This window comes from Hylobates moloch, unplaced genomic scaffold, assembly GCF_009828535.3.
Source record: "Hylobates moloch isolate HMO894 unplaced genomic scaffold, HMol_V3 SCAFFOLD_16, whole genome shotgun sequence".
Taxonomy (NCBI): Eukaryota; Metazoa; Chordata; class Mammalia; order Primates; family Hylobatidae; genus Hylobates; species Hylobates moloch.
Window position 1 is genome coordinate 72,558,138 of NW_026652291.1, and position 17,652 is coordinate 72,575,789.

Below are 17,652 nucleotides of genomic sequence, written 5' to 3' on the forward strand. Positions count from 1 at the left end.
AGCAATTGTGTAAGTCTTACATAGTGCTGGTGGAATATAAAAAGGTAGTCATTTGGAAAACAGCTTGGTAGTTTCTTAAATAGTCAATATATATCCCTACTATTTGACCCAGCCATTCTACTGCTATATGTCCACACAAAAACTTGTTTACCAATATTCACAGCAGTTTTACTTTAAATAGCCAAAAATTAGAGACCACTCAAATAACCATGAACAAATAACTGGCTAAACTGGTGCATCCCCTACAATGGAATGCTATAAAAGGAGCAAACTACTGACACATAAAAGAAGATAGGCAATTCTCAAAATAATCAAACAGAAAACAAAGCAAGACCAAAAAAAAGTATGTATCCTATGATTATATTTACATAAAACTATGGAAAACACAAACTATTCTATAATGACAAAAAACAGATCAATGGATGTCTAAGGATAAAATGGTGGTGTGAGAATTCAAGCGGATGAATTACAAAGGGATCCAAGGGGCATGGTGGCTCACGCCTATAATCACAGCATTTTGGGAGGCCAAGGTGGGAGGATCACTTGAGCTCAGGAGTTTGAGACGAGCCTGGGCAACACAGTGAGACCTTATCTCTCTCTAACAAAATGAAAAAAAAAAAAGTTTTAATTTGCCAGGCTCGGTGGTCTGTAGTCCCAGCTACTTGGGAGGTTGAGGTGGCAGGATCACTTCAGCCCAGGAGGTTGAGGCTGCAGTAAGCCATAATTGCGCCACTGTACTCCAGCCTGGGTGACAGACCAAGACCTTGTCTCAAACAAACAAAAAAACAAAGCAAACAAAAATCCAAGAAAATGCCTAGAGGTGGTAAATATATACATTAATTGTAAAGGTTTCATGGATGTATACACGTAATAAAATTCATTAAACTGTAAATTTCAAATATTGCAGTTTATTATGTATCAATTATAGCTCAATAAATCAGTAAAGCAATATTTAAAATCTATATGAAGTACAAAAGTATTTTTTAAAGAAAACTTAGTAATAACAATGATGATCATAACATCTGCCCACTACAGAACACTTGTGGTGTGCTATGCATTACTTTATTCTAAGCACTTTGCACTATTTAGGCCTCAAACACCAAAATGGTATCATTTTTATCTCTATTTCACAAATAAGGACACAGAAACGCTAAGTGGTTATTAAGTAATTTGTCAATGGCCACACTATTAGTAAAATGTGGAATCAGGGTTCAAACTCTGGCAATCTAGTTTAGGGTCCAAATTAACTTTATAATGTTTGTTTCTGAGGTATGAGGAATTTTTGTGTTTGGAGCCATTATAAGAAATGTGCGAATAAAAGCATTTTCATCAGTCAATCAGGGTATGCACATTTTATATCTAAAGGTGAATAGGTTACCTTGCAAAATACATGCACGTAGAAATTCAAAAGGTACAAACACAGGTTTAAGTGTAAATTACATTTCTCCTAATCATTATCCTGCAGCCCACCTCCCTAGTTGTTACATATTGGCAGACTGATTCCTAAATCAAACAATTTTCAGCTTTTCATTTGAAGTATCACAACTGCTGATCACAAATGAAAGGATTAGAAAATAAGCGCAACTGTCTTGCGTAAGAAGGTATATGCAAAGAGTCTACAAAAATGTCCCTCTCTAGATTCCTAAGAGTGTCTTCATCCCTCCAATGATTTGAGAAAGAGATATTAACATATTTTCAATAGCAAAAATTTGTCACTTCTTCTTCAAGAAAATAAGCAACTATATGCATCTACTATGTGACAGACCTGGAGCAGTTACCGTCTGCTGCTAAGGTTTCCACTACAGATGCAAGAAAAACATGTCCTTGTACTTTCTGTCTTTTTTATTGTGGCAGCCAAGGATGAATAGAGGGATACAGGGAAAAAACACGAAGAGAGAATTTTTTTAACTCAGGAATACCCTTGTAAAGAGTGAAGAGTCTATTTTACTCCAAAGAAGAATCTAAAACTTGAGTTTACACGAGAAATGTACGAAATATCCCCCACCACCATCACTTCCTTGATTACACTTGTAAAAGCTTAAAAGCTAAAGCTAAGTAAAAGCAAGCCACTGACCCTTTCCCTCCAACCTCCCCGACAAAAAGAAAATAAGCAAATATCTACTATGACAGAATAATGGTAAGAGAGAGAAAAGGGAATCACCCATATAGGATAGTAAGGAGTGTGATATCAAAGAAGATAACAAGTACCTGAATTACTATGTATTTTAGAAGTGCTTCAAGAAAATAGCTTGTGAGATCTTCTTGCCCTTTATCTCCTGATTGTGGGGGGACAAGAGGAGTGATTTCTTCTATAGTGACTTGAGCTATCCAAAGACAAAAGAATAGTATATAGTTACAAAACAAATTTAACAAAACAATAATATAACCAAATAAACTTTAACTGCAAAATGTGTATGTAATGAAAATTGCTTGAAAACCTTCTGATGACTGATCCTTGAAATAAATCTTAAGATCATCCCTGACAGTTGATCACAACAATAAATTTCATTTTATTTATTTATTTATTATTTTTATTATTATTATTTTTTTGAGACAGAGTCTCACTCTGTTACTCAGGCTGGAGTGCAATGGCACGATCTCGGCTCACTGCAACCTCCGCCTCCCAGGTTCAAGTGATTCTCCTGCCTCAGCCTCCCAGGTAGCTGGGATTACAGGCTCCTGCCACCATGCCCAGCTAATTTTTGTATTTTTAGTAGATGGGGTTTCACCATGTTGGCCAGGCTGGTCTTGAATTCCTGATCTCAGGTGATCTGCCCGCCTCGGCCTCCCAAAGTGCTAGGATTACAGGTGTGAGCCACCATACCCGGCCACAAATTTTAACAATCAGCTGTTCTGTGAACCCTTGATTGAGAGAATGTGACAAAGGCATGGACAGACAAATAACACAGTGATTACAAGTATGTAACATCTCAGTTGAGAAAGAACTTCTGGTAATTTCAAATTCACATGAAGACTGCCCATTACAAAAATTCCATAAGATGACAAACATTAGTAATAATGCACTTATTTATCAAAGTACCAATCTGTTAACACTTACAAAATAAGAAAGTTTTATATTTTTTACCTTTCAGATGTTCAGAAAAATTCATTATAACAAATGCAAATGCAAGAAAGTCAGCCCACAACTAGCTGAATTCTCTTAAATATTTCCTAAGCTGAACAATTAGTACCTGGTAAACACATGTAGGTCCCTAAACCTGACTCTCAGTAAATATCAACCAACGAGCTCACAACAGAGGTAGATTTCAGTTTTTAAATAATACATGGTATGTTATTCTGCCACTCATTTTAAAAAATTATTCTTTAAAAATACAAACTTTAGGCCAGGCGCAGTGGCTCATGCCTATAATCCCAACCCTTTGGGAGGCTGAGGCGGGTGGATCATCTGAGGTCAGGAGTTTGAGACCGGCCTTGGCCAACATGGTGAAACCCCATCTCTACTAAAAATACAAAAAATTAGCCTGGCGTGGTGGCACGCGCCTGTAATCTCAGCCACTTTGGAGCACGAGAATCGCCTGTACTGGGTGGCAGAGGTTGCAGTGAGCCGAGATCGCACCACTGCACTCCAGCCTGGGCGACAGAGCAAGACTCCATCTCAAAAAAAAAACAAAAACAAAAACCAAAAAAAAAAAAAGAAAAAAAAAGAAAAGAAGTAAGAAAATACAAACTTTATCATCTGTACTCTGGACTTCCTGGACCACTGTCATTATACAGAAGAACACACTTTATGAAAGCTTTATTTTGTGAAGCTATAAAAATCCCCTTAAAATCCACTCTTCCCATAAAGACGTCTTAGTCTCTGCTGGGGAGTATACAGAGACTCCATATTTTCCACATCTTATAGACTAAAAAGCAAAACTTCTATTCTTAAAAAGAGAAGGGGCAGAAGTCAGTCACAAATATATTTAAAATGAATAACAATTATTTTTAAAGTCATCCACAAAAACACTGATGAAAGAGTGGGTGTGGTGGTACGCATCTGCAGTCCCAGCTACTCGGGAAGGCTGAGGCTGGAGGATTGTTTGAGCCCAAGAGTTCAAGGCTACAGTGCATTATGATCGCACCTGTGAATAGCCACTGCACTCTAATCTGGGCAACATAGCTTTGAGACCTTATCTCTTAAAAAAGAGTGATGAAAGAAAACCTCTCTATAATGAGAGGCAGAGGAAAAAATGCTTATAGAACATCTGTTAAGTAGACCAGACATAGTGGCTGACACCTGTGATCCCAACATTTTGGGAGGTTAAGGTGGGAGGACTGCTTGACTTTAGGAGTTTAAGACCAGCCAGGCAACATAGCAAGACCCTATCTCTACAAAAAATTTAAAAATGAGCCAGGTGTGGTGGGTGGCATGTGCCTGTAGTCCCAGCTACCGACTTGAGCCCAAGAGTTTGAGGTCACAGTGAGCTGATCATGGGACTGTGCTACAGCATAGGCAACAAAGCAGGACCCTGTCTCACTCAAGAACAAAACAAAACAAAACAGAAAACTTCAAAATAACATATAATGTAAATAAGCACGCATATGTAGCCTATTTGAACTGGCTCATTAATACATTTTATGCCAGCTTGGTACTGATTCTAAAATTTTGTTCTACAAATATAGTTTTGCTTTACCACAAAACCTAAATTTATAGAAATAAAAATTATAAATAAGAGGCAGTACCTAACAGAGTACTTGCTCTGGATTGAACTATGTACTCTGAAAATTCATATGTTGAAAACCTAACCCCCAATGTGGTTGCACTTGGAGACAGGGCCTTTAAGGAGGTAAAGTTACATGAGATCATGTGAATGGGTCCAACTGGCTGTTATTTAAGCCACCCAGTCTGGTTATTGCAGCCCCAGCTGACTAATGTAGCACTGTACATGACAATGTTTGCTCATGAAAGAATAAAGAAATCACTTTAACTTATTTAAATAACAGGATTCATACACGAAGATGAGAATTAAAGAAGTAAAAAAAAAAAAAAATTGAATACTAGAATAATCTGGCCAGGTGTGGTGGCTCATGTCTGTAATCTCAGCACTTTGGGAGGCTGAGGCGGACCAATCACTTGAGGTTAGGAGTTCGAGACCAGCTTGGCCAACATGGCGAAACCCTGTCTCTACTAAAAACACAAAACAATTAGCTGGGCATGGTGGCACACACCTGTAGTCCCAGCTACTCGGGAGGCTGAGGCAGAAGAATTGCTTAAACCCAGGAGGCGGAGGTTGCAGTGAGCCAAGGCCACGCCACTGCACTCCAGCCTGGGCGACAGAGTGAGATTCTGTCTCAAAAAAACAAACAAACAAAAAAAGACAGGAATATTAGAAAAAGTTAAGGTAAAAAGCACAAAGACTCATTAATGAATGAAAGCAAAAATTAAACATTACTGAAATTATAAATTTTTAAATAGCAATACTATTTATGAAAATTTATAACAATTCAATTTACATATAACATTTTCACAGTCATCTAATGGACAAAATAAAACACATTGGTACTTCAATGTACATCCAAATTAACTCCAGGATACAAGGTGATATGTAATAATTAATGAAAAATGTTAAATGATCTGTATTAACTATAGGTTTTTGATGCTTATACCTCTGGGGTTTTACTGACTCCAGAGTGAATATGTCCTTCCCAGGGCTAGCCAGTTCCTAGAGACAGTAAGTGACTAGCCTGTGAGCATGCCTTTCATATTCAAACCAATCAATCCAGAGCCCACACCGCTACCACCTCCATCACACTCACATTCAGGGTGACTGCTCCTCTGTCCTAATTACAAAAGGGCTGGGTACCAGACAACTAGGGACAACTCTTAACACCCTACAGCCCACTGGAATTATTCAAACTAGCTAATCCTAAACTTGCTTAACCTGGGTTGCCTGTTTCTTCCCATAGAAATCATAATAAAGACTCTTGCCCATGTTTTTCCCTGTTCCCTCTGCCTCCTGACCAACTCTGGTGCTTCCCCCACGTAGCCCTTGTGGCATGGCATGCCCCTTCCTCTTGGGAACTGTGAGTAACAAACTATCATTTCAACAGCTTTCTTGATCTGCTGACTTCACCATACCTGAATAATAATAAAAGCTATGTTTTAAAGCATTGCCTTGGATTACCCAGCTAATGAATGCACAGACATTTGAAAAAATACACTAAGCGACTACATAGAAAGCTTAAACATACTGACAGATAACATCCTATGAATCTTACTTTCTTGAAGGTTGAGTGGAGGATTAATGAGATTATCTAAAGTTCGAGGTCCATGTTCAGACTGTGGTGCTGAAAATCCAGGGATTAAGCATGAAAACATCCAGAGCTGTTCTTTGCTACAGTTATTCTGAAGAGCTTGCAACCATAGTAAGAAAAGACGAACACCTTCCCGCCTAATCTAAAATAAAATAAAATGAAAATAGACAGTATTTTTATTTATAATAGAAATACTTTCTTCCTTTGAAAAACAAAGTTCTCTAGATGATGACAACAGAATGATACTTTCGAGAGGCAGGGCAGGGAAGGAAGGGGAAGTTGAGGAGGAGGAGAGAGACAGCATCTACTGAAATCATTATTTGGAAATACAAATGCATGGATTTTTAACAAGTATAGAATGAACTTGTTCTCTATTTAAAGCCATCGGGTAATTTTCATTCTGTAAGTTCCATTTATAAAAACTAGAAAATCATTTCCTTCTTGTCTACTTCCCTCCTTGCCTACCTCCCATCACCACTAGTCTAAACTAAGAAGCAAGAAGAGAGAGAAAAATGACTGTTAGTGGTGAGAATGAGTTTGGTAAAAGGAGGAATGGTTATGGGGATCCTGGCACACTGTGAATTCAATGTTCTTGCCCCTGAAAAGCTCTGAAATTATTAAGTTACGATTAAATTATTAAAAATAAAATGATTTAATTTAAATAAAAATTATTTAAAACCTCTGAAATTATCTCATTTACTTATTATTTGATTCTAAGCTCCAAGATAGCAACTTTGTTCTACTCTATTAAAGCATCTAAAACAATACCCTGTACACAGAAGACAATAAATATTTTAACTGATTAATGAACATTCTCTCAGCATAAAAACAGTAAAAGAGAAATAGAGGAAAATTCAATCTCTGACAAGCAAAACACTTAGTCTTCCACTAACCTAACCTCACTGATAGCTTTGTAAATTACCTCACCAGAGCTTGTTCATGCCACTGTCAAAGGTATTCAACTGCTGTCACTTTCATGGTTCAGCCAGATAACGGGAGAAAAGCTACAGGAAGGCTTATTCCTTTGTACTTTTATACCCAAGCCATGATGCCAAAAGCACCTGTAATAATGTTACTTTACCTAACCTACAGCAAGGTATTTTCGGAATGGGCAGCTTCTTTTACCACAGTACAATGACATAATGAAAAAGAAACAAAAACGTTTATATATATATGTATATGTATATCTCCCCTACTTCCCTCTACATCTAATAGTGGCTATGGTGGAATGAAGAATAATCTGTTGAACGACTAAATAATGTTTTCCTTCTGGGGACCATAAAGAGGAAAGATTGCTGGTGAATGAGTCCATTGAGTGGCAAAGTACAACAGTTTTTTCAATGTCCCCAGTCAACCTAGAATGGTTTGTCAAACAAACTCTTGCTACGTTTTTTTTTGTTTTTGTTTTTAAGATAAGAGTCTCACTCTGTCGCCCAGGCTGGAGTGCAGTGGCGTGATCTCAGCTCACTGCAACCTCCGCCTCCAGGGTTCAAGCAATTCTCCTGCTTCAGCTGCCCAAGTAGCTGTGAGTACAGGCACGTGCCACCACGCCCGGCTAAGTTTTGTATTTTTAGTAGAGACAGGATTTGACTATGTTGGCCAGGCTGGTCTCGAACTCCTGGCTTCAAGTGATCCACCCACCTCAGCCTCCCAAAGCGCAGGGATTACAGGCGTGAGCCGCCGCACCCAGCCTCTTGCTACATTTTAAGGGAACTCACTTCAATTAAATAAACCGAAGACAATTCAAAGATCTTTAGGAAAAAGCTTAGGTAGGAAAAGTGTTAACAGGTGGCATGTATGTTCTACTCAGTATTTTTAAAGTCATGGAAAATAAACATACTTGTACCTTTAAGGAGTTTCCTGTGTGAAGTAGTTTCTTTAAAATCAATCCTGAAAAGAAAATATGATTTTAAATATTCACATCTTATCTATTTGTAAATGTCAGAGTTCTCGGTCGGACTTGAAAACACTTTTAAATAAGTCCTTGGCAACCTCCAAATTATTCTTGGTGACCTTTATATCCTTCTGGCCATACTTGGGATCAGAAGGGCATATAAAAAGAATCACCTTTTCAACACATGCTTTATTGCAATTAAACATGATTCATTTTATTAACAAAACCTAGGCCCGGAATTGCATGTAACACAACAATCTATTATAAATCTCTTATTTAGACTAAGAATAAAATAAAATACTTTTATCACTATCCAAATGAAATCCACTATAGAAAATTTTCATTTAGTTAACCACATGAACATCCTTAACTGTAATATTTCCTAACAAATATTTCCATTATACTAATTTTCTAAGTTTTGAAAAGTCATTAATATTTCCTTTTTTCTTTTAAATTATGAAATATTTCAAACCTATAATAAAATACTGAAAATAACATGAACAAACCTGCAGAGGACCACCATTCAGTATGAATAAATCTACACACAGCTCCATGTTTATTTCACTTACCTGCATTATCTCCAATGTTTTACTTAACTGTACAGGTATCACTGAGGCCCAAATCATATTGTTCCTTTCTTCCCCAGAGGGAACCATTATCCAGGCTTTGGTATTAATCATTTCGAAAAATATTTGTATATTATTACTACACATTTATAAGTCCATAAAAAATAATATAAACTGTTTCATACAAGTCATTTATTTTTTTAAAAAGTCATTTATAAGTTACTTTTCACATCCAACATTAGCTTAAGAAATTTATCTATACTTACTTATGTAGCTCTAGTTAATACATTTTAAGAGGTGCATACTATTCCACCATATGAACATACCAAAATTTATTTATCGTCTTTATATTAAGACATTTGGTTTGTTTTCAAATTTTTGCTATTCCAAGAGTACCATAATAAATAGTTCTTGTTCATGATTCCCTGTACACACCTGAGTTTCCCTGGGGTATATATATATATAGGAATAAAATTACTTTCAGCTTTACCAAATATTAGATAATTCTCTCCAAAGTAGTTGTGACAATTAACAGTACTACCAGCAGTATATGGGAGGGCTCTAGTACCATATTGTTGGCAGCACAAAACATTGACAGATCCTCTAATATTTGATAATCTGATGTATGTTAACTATCTTAATGTTGCTTTCATTTGATATTTCCTAGTGACACTGAACATCTTTTAATTTGGCCATTCAAGGTTTCCTTATTTTATCCTTTGTACGATTTTCAATTTAGTTGTCCTTTTTTTTTTTTTTTAAAGAGATAGGGTCTTGTTCTGTTGTTCAGGCTGGAGAACAGTGGTGAAATCATAGATCACTGCAGCCTCAAACTCCTGGGTTCAAGTGATCCTCCCACCTCAGCCTCCTGAGTAGCTGGGACTACAGATGTGCACCACCAGGTCTGGCTAATTTTTGTAATTTTTGTAGAGGGCCTCATTATGTTGCCAAGGCTGGTCTGGAACTCCTGGCCTCAAGTGATCCTCCCACCTTGGCCTCCTAAAGTGCTGGGATTACAGGTGTGGACCACTATACCTGGCCTTCTTTATATATATATATATATATATATGGAGTTCCTTCTGTATTACTAATTCTGTGTCTATTTCTATGAATTGAAAACACATTATCCCAAACAATTCAATCATGTTTTTGTTGGGTGGAGAGGTGGTATCTTCTGATGCAGATAAGTTTTATTTATTTATTTATTTATTTATTTACTTATTTTGAGACAGGTTCTCACTCTGTCACCCAGGCTAGAGTGCAGTGGCATGACCATGACTCATTGCAGCCTTGACCTCCTGAGCTCAAGTAATCCTCTCGCCTCAGCTCCCAGATAGCTGGGGCTAAAGGCACATGCCACCATGCCTGGATAATTTTTGTATTTTTTGTAGAGATAGGGGTTTTGTCATGTTGCCCAGGCTGGTCTCAAACTCCCGAGCTCAAGTGATCTGCCCACCTTGGCCTCCCAAAGTGCTGAGATTACAGGCATAAGACACCGTGCCTGGCCTTAAATTTTAATATAATCAATTTGCCAATGTTTTTCTTTCTTATGTGTTCTTTGTATGTCTAAAGAAATCCTTCCTTACATTAAAATTATAAACCAAATACTCGCTTCAAAAAGTTTTTATGTGTTGCTTTTCACATGTAGGTCCTGAAATCTATCAGAAATTTATTTCCTTGTGGGTGGAACAGAATTTGTTTTTTCGCAAATGGAAAACCAAGTACAGTACTATTTCGGGGTTTATGATGTTCAAATGAACTAAAACGCCATCTCAATCATATTTCAAGTTTCCATACGTAAGCTTAGGTCTTTGGCTGATCTCCATGTTCCTTTTCATTCATCCATTTGTCCATCCCTACATCAGTAACTGCCTTTGTTGGTATAACTTCATAATTTATCTTGTTATCAGGCATGAAAATAGCCAACAACAACACCCTCTTGGTCCAACTTATTCTTCCAAATTGCTTTGGCTTTTATTTTACATATAAACTTTAAGATAAATTTGTTAGGCTACATTTAAAAATCCCTATAGGAATGTTAAGAATTGTTACGTGTGTGTGTATATATATATATATTTGATATATATGATACATATATTTAATATCGTACACATATTTAATATTGATAAGCACTGTGTGATATTGATATTTATATATATACTCAACAAATTTACTTGTTTGAGACAGGTTCTTGCTCTGTCACCCAGGCTGGAGTGCAGTGGCACAATCACGGCTTACTGCAGCCTTGGCCTCTTGGTCTGAAGTTGTCTTCTCACCTCCCCAGTAGCTGGGAACACAGGTGCACACTACCACACCCAGCTAATTTTTGTATGTTTTTGTAGAGTTGGGGTACTGCCATGTTACCCAGGCTGGTCTCAAACTCCTGGGCTCAGATGATCTACCCACCTTGGCCTCTCAGAGTGCTGGGATTACAGGCGTGAGCCACTACACCCAGCCAAAAATTACTGTCTTACATGTGCATCAAATATGCTGAAAGGTAATGCTATAGTAGTTCCGAAGTTGTTGGATTAGGGAGCTCTACTGATGGAAAAACAAATTTAGATGAGTTTGCTATGAGATCTGGAAATGCAGAAGGCATATTTGGACCAGTTAAAAACCCCTGGAGTTATTCAAAACGATATAGAGAAAAGAGGAAGCAGAATCTCCACTTTGAGAATGAAGATTCAGACTGGCTAATAACTGGAGGACGCTCAGGTGGGAGTGCAGTTGCCGTATTGGCATTCACATGCTATGCGGCTTTAGGATCAGATACAGCAGGGCTGACCAGAAATCCTGCTGCCTACTGTGGGCTTGTTGGTTTCAAACCAAGCTATGGCTTAGTTTCCCATCATGGTCTCATTTCCCTGGAGAATTTGATGGATGTGCAAGGAATCTTAACCAGATGTGTGGATGATGCAGCAATTGTCTTGGGTGTACTGGCTGAACATGAACCTAAGGATTCTACACAGTACAGGATCCTGTTAAACCATTCATGCTTCCCAGTTTGACAAATGTGAGCAAACTACATATAGGTGTTCCAAAGGAATACCTTGTATGGGAATTATCAAGTGAAGTACAGTCTCTTTGGTCCAAAGCTGCTGACCTCTTTGAGTCTGAGGGGGCCAAAGTAATTGAAGTATCCTTTTCTCACATCACTTATTCAATTGTCTGCTACCATTTATTGTGCACATCAGAAGCAGCATCGAGTATAGCAAGATTTGATGGGCTACAACATGGTCACAGATGTGACACTGATGTGTCTACTGAAGCCATGTATGCTGCAACCAGACGAGAAGGGTTCAATGATTTTGTAAGAGGAAGAGTTCTCTCAGGAAATGTTTTCTTTGTTAAAATAAAAATATGAAAATTATTTCATCAAAGCACAGAAAGTGAGATGCCTCATTGCTAATGATTTTTGTGAATGCTTTTAACTCTGGAGTATGCTAACTCCCACCACCTTGAGTGAGGCAGTACCATACTTGGAGTTCATCAAAGAAGACCACAGAACAGGAAGTGCCCAGGATGATATTTTTACACAAGCTGTAAACATGGCAGGACTGTCAGCAGTGAGTAACCCTGTTGCACTCTCAAACCAAGGGTTGCCAATAGGACTGCTGTTTACTGGACATGCATTTTGTGACTAGCAGCTTCTTACAGTAGCCAAATGGTTTGAAAAACAAGTAAAATTTCCTGTTACTCAACTTCAAGAACTTATGGATGATTGTTCATCAGTCCTTGAAAATGAAAAGTTAGTCTCTGTCTCTCTAATACAGTAGGGGTAAATATATTTTTAAATTTTTAAAAATTGTTGCCTTTATACTATCAAGTTTATTTCCCATGAATATTGCATAAAATTCCATTTATTCATTCAAGTCCTTTCTTGTTCTTCAATGATCACATAATTGCCATACATTAATTTAATAATTTTTATTGAATACCATGTTGAAAACTAAATTTAATATTTTAAATGACTCTAGAATATACATTCTTTCCAAGCACACTGGAACATTCTCCAAGAGAGCCTATACTCTGGGCCACAAAACAACTCAATAACTTTAAGATTAAAATCATGCAAAAATAGTTTTTCTGTTGACAAAAAAATTTGTGGAAACATCAAATATTTGAAGAGCTTAAAAATAAAAACACTCTTATATAAGTTACGGGTTGAAGAAATAAAAAAAGACATGAAAAAATATTTTCAATTGAATGAAAATGAAAACACAACACTAAAATTTATGAGATGGATGTGAGGCAAAGCTTAGAGGGAAATTTATAGTTTTAAATACCTATATCAGAAAAGAAGAAAGCTATCACATTAATATTCTATGGTTACATCTTAAAAAACTAGAAACAGGGCCAGGCGCAGTGACTCACACCTGTAATCCTAGCACTTTGGGAGGCTGAGGTGGGTGGATCACGAGGTCAGGAGATCGAGACCATCCTGGCCAACATGGTGAAACCCTGTCTCTACTAAAACTACAAAAATTAGCCGGGCGTGGTGGCATGTGCCTGTAGTCCCAGCTACTCAGGAGGCTGAGGCAGGAGAATCGCTTGAATCCAAGAGGCAGAGGTTGCAGTGAGCCAAGATAGCGCCACTGCACTCCAGTCTGGGCGACAGAGCAAGATTCTGTCTCAAAAAACAAACAAACAAACAAAAACCTAAAAACAGAAGAGTAAATTAAACCCAAAGCAAGCAGAATTTCTCCCTTTTTTAATTAAAAATTTTTTTTTTTATTGTTGAGACAGGGTATCATTTTTTTACTCAGGCTAAAGTGCAGTGGCATGATCTTGGCTCGTTGCAGTCTTGACCTCACCAAGTTCAGATGATCTTCCCAAATCAGCCTCCCAAGGAGCTGGGACTACATGAAGGAGTCACCATGTCTGGATAATTTTTGTATTTTTTTCCGAGATGGGGTTTCACCATGTTGCCCAGGCTGGTCTCGAACTCCAATGAGCAAGCGATCCACCTGCCTCAGGCTCTCAAAGTGCTGGGATTATAGGCATGAGCCACCGCATCTGTCCTTATTTTCATGTTTTAGAGATTGTCTCATTCTGTCACCCCAACTGGAGTGTAGCAGTGTGATCACAGCTTACTGCACCCTTGAATTTCTGGACTTAAGTGATCCTCCTGCCTCAGCCTCCTGAGTAGCAGGGACTACAGGCACATACCAACAAGTGAGGCTAACTTAAAAAAATTTTTTTTTTTGGCTTTAAAGACAGAGTCTCACTATGTTGCTCAAGCTGGGCTCAAACTCCTGGCCTCAAGTGATCATCCTCTTTCAGCCTCTGCCAAGTGCTGAGATGACAGGCATGGGGCATCATGCCTGCCACAGAATGTTTTATAAAATATAAAAGAGGTTGAGTATGATGGCTCACACCTGTAATCCCAGCACTTTGGGAGGTTGGGGTAGGAGGATGGCTTGAAGCCGGAGGTTTGAGACCAGCCTGGGCAACAAAGCAAGACCCCGTCTCTACAAAAAATAATTTTAAAAAGTGAGCTGGGCCTGGTGGTGTACATCTGTGGTCCTAGCTCCTTAAGAGGCTGAGTGGGGGGATGGCTTAAGCCCATTTCAAGGCTTCAGTGAACCATGATCAGTCGTGGCACTGCATTTCAGCCTGGGTGACTGAATAAGATCCTGTCTCTTAAAAAAAAAATACAGTACTACAAAAAATAAATAGGTCGGGCGCAGTGGCTCACGTCTTTAATCCCAGCACTTTGGGAGGCCAAGGTGGGCAGATCACCTGAGGTCGGGAGTTCATGACCAGCCTGAACAACATGCAGAAACCCCATCTCTACTAAAAATACAAAATAAGCCGGGTGTGGTGGTGCATGCCTGTAATCCCAGCTGCTCAGGAGGATGAGGCAGGAGGATCGCTTGAATCTGGGAGGCGGAGGTTATGGTGAGCCGAGATCGTGCCATTGTACTCCAGTCTGGGCAACAAGGGCGAACCTCCGTCTCAAAAAATAAATACATAAATACATAAATAAATATATACACACACACACATAAAATAAAATATCAAAGACTAGAATGGAAAACAAGAAAATAGAAAGCAGAAAAAGTATAAAGAAAATCAATGATATCAAAAGTTTGTTCTTTGAAAAGATCAACAAATATGACAAATAGCTAGATTGGCCAATAAAATAGGAGAGAAGACATAAATTACCAAAATCAAGGATGAAAGCGGATATAGCCATTAAAAAGAATGAAATCATGTCCTCTGTAGCAACATTTAGCAACATAGATACAGCTGGAGGCTATTATTCTAAAGCAAATTAACATGGGAACAGAAAATCAAATATCATATACTCTCACTTGTAAGTGGGAGCTAAACACTGGGTACTCATGGACGTAAAAATGGCAACAACAGACATTGGGAAGTACTAGAGGGACAAGGGTTGAAAAACAAACTATTAGGTACTATGCTCACCACCTGGGTGACAGGATCAGTCACACCCTAAACCTCAGCATCATGAGATATACACATGTAACAAACCCACATATGTATCCCCTGAATCTAAAAATAAAGTTGAAACCATTAAAGAATAAATAAATAAAAAGTTTATGTAATATTAAAAAAAAAGAATGAAATGGGACATCACTATTGACCCTATAGGAATTAAAAGGATTACTATAAGGAATAACTTGAACAACTTTCTACTAACAAATTTGTTCCTAGAAAGAAACAAATTACCAAACTGACTCAAAGAGATATATAAAATCTGAATAAACCTATAACAAGTAAAGAAATCGAAGTAATAATTACAAATATCACAAAGAAAAGTCCAAGTACAAATGGTTCCACTTTTGAATTTTATCAACTATTTAAAGAAGAAAATGTTACCTACCACTCATTCACAAACTCTTTCAGAAAACAGAAGAGGGACCACTTCTAAACTTCTATAGCTATCTTAATAGTAAAGCCAAATAAAGATTGGCAAAATAAACTACAGTACAATACTCCTCATAAACAGAGAGGCAAACTGAAGTAAGCAACAAATAAAAAGGACTATAAATAGTAAGTAAGTAGGATTTACCTCAGGTATGGAAAGTTGGCTTAACACTTGAAAATCAATTAGTAAAATACATAATATTAATAGAATAAATGACAAAAGCACCAATGACACTGATAATGATCGCATCAATAGATGGAGAAAAAGCATTTGGCAAACTACAATGCACATTTATGATTAAAAACTCTCAAACTAGAAACAGAACTTCTTCAGCTGGATAAAAGGCATCTACAAAAACACTACAGCTAAAATCACATATAATGGTAAAGACTGACCATTATCTTTCTCCCTGAAATCAGGAATAATGCAAGAATGTCTGCTCTTTCTTGCCACTTTTATTCAATATTGTACTGGAGGCACAATAAACAGAAAAGAAAGAAAAGAAATTAAAGGCATCCGATTAAAAAAAAAAGTAACTGTACTCATTCACAGACGATATAACCCTACAGTAGAAAATCCAAAGGAATATACAATAAAACAAATAGAACTAGCAAACAATAAGTAAATAAACTAGAAACAACACAAATGTCCATTCTATTTGGCACTTTGCATTTTTCTTCCATTTCTGATTCACAGAGATATTTGTCTTGATGCTAATCTTGCTTTTTTGTTTTATCGTTTTATCATCATTGTTAATGTATCAGAATAAAGGAAGCAGTGGATCCAAAAATTTCATATGGCATTTTGACTGCAAATCCTTCATCTATAATTTTTCTTATATTCCCAGTCAATCTGTTCTTGTATTCTTTGTTTTCTTTTTACTAAAGCATCACCTATTAATTCATTTCAACTAGCAGCCCATTAAAGAACATTTGTCATATTATTATCCTTTGTTTCAAACATGAAATACATATTTGAATTACTTACCAATACTATGAAACTGCCATCGCTGATGAATTCTTTCTGGAAGAAGTTGTAAAATTTTCTAAAAATCAATATAAAGAGAAAAAAAGAAAAGAATAAAACCAAGTAATGAGTTCACATCCTGCAAAATGTGAAAAATTAAAGGGCTCACTAAGTATAACAAATACAAAATAGGCCGGGCACAGTGGCTCACACCTGTAATCCCAGCGCTTTGGGAGGCTGAGGTGGGTGGATCACCTGAGGTCAGGAGTTCGAGACCTGCCTGGCCAACATGGTGAAACTGCCTCTACTAAAAATACAAAAATTAGCCAGGTGTGGTGGCAGGCGCTTGTAATCCCAGCTACTCAGGAAGCTGAGGCAGGAGAATTGCTTGAACCCAAGAGGCAGAGGTTACCGTGAGCCGAGATCATGCCACTGCCCTCCAGCCTGGGCAATAAGAGCAAAACTCTGTCTCAAAACAAAACAAAACAAAACAAACAAACAAACAAAAAACTACAAAATAGTCCCTGAGCTAATCTGATAGTACTGACATTATTTTACCACTGGCATGTTGATCACTATTTGAAAGCCTCAAAAAACAACAAGCAACACTAACCAGTACTTGGAACAAGAAATTAACAAAATACATCTTTTACAATAATATAGAAGGTATATGTTTTCCTAATGATTAAATGCTAATTCTAATATATTTAAAATGCTTATTTACTATTTCTAGATTTTCTTTTTTTCCCCCTTTAGAGACAGAGTCTTGCTATGTTGCACAGGCTGGAGTGCACTGGCTATTCAGAGGCATGATCATAGTGCATCACAGCCTTGAACTCCCAGACTCAAGCGATCCTCCTGCCTCAGCCTCCCAAGAAGGTGGGAATACAGGCACACACCACTAGGTCTAGCAATTCCTAGAATTTCTATATTGTGGATATCACTGATGAGTTTCAATTCTTTCAGATATTAATATTTGTGACATTTTCTCTTTCTTCTAATGGTTCTTTCTCCTACCTTGACAATCCTAGAGAAAATATTTTGATTTCATGAGAACCCCATCAAATATTTAT

At 37.4% G+C, this 17,652-nt stretch overlaps 1 protein-coding gene and 2 pseudogenes across 3 annotated transcripts in view; 2 read left to right on the forward strand and 1 right to left on the reverse strand.

The window, feature by feature from the left end:
- The window catches only part of RALGAPA1 (Ral GTPase activating protein catalytic subunit alpha 1), a 286,431-nt gene that overhangs the window by 230,730 nt on the left and 38,049 nt on the right, over positions 1 to 17,652 (reverse strand). For all 3 annotated transcript variants that reach the window (XM_058429656.1, XM_032134679.2, XM_032134668.3), the window contains exons 4-7: positions 16,601 to 16,658; positions 8,105 to 8,148; positions 6,223 to 6,400; positions 2,209 to 2,324 (exon numbers count right to left, since the gene is read on the reverse strand). In XM_058429656.1, the coding sequence (XP_058285639.1) occupies positions 2,209 to 2,324; positions 6,223 to 6,400; positions 8,105 to 8,148; positions 16,601 to 16,658 (396 nt within the window). The remainder of the gene's footprint in view (positions 1 to 2,208; positions 2,325 to 6,222; positions 6,401 to 8,104; positions 8,149 to 16,600; positions 16,659 to 17,652) is intronic.
- LOC116456462 (small nucleolar RNA SNORA31) lies at positions 1,744 to 1,880 on the forward strand (annotated as a pseudogene).
- LOC116456109 (glutamyl-tRNA(Gln) amidotransferase subunit A, mitochondrial-like) lies at positions 11,197 to 12,609 on the forward strand (annotated as a pseudogene).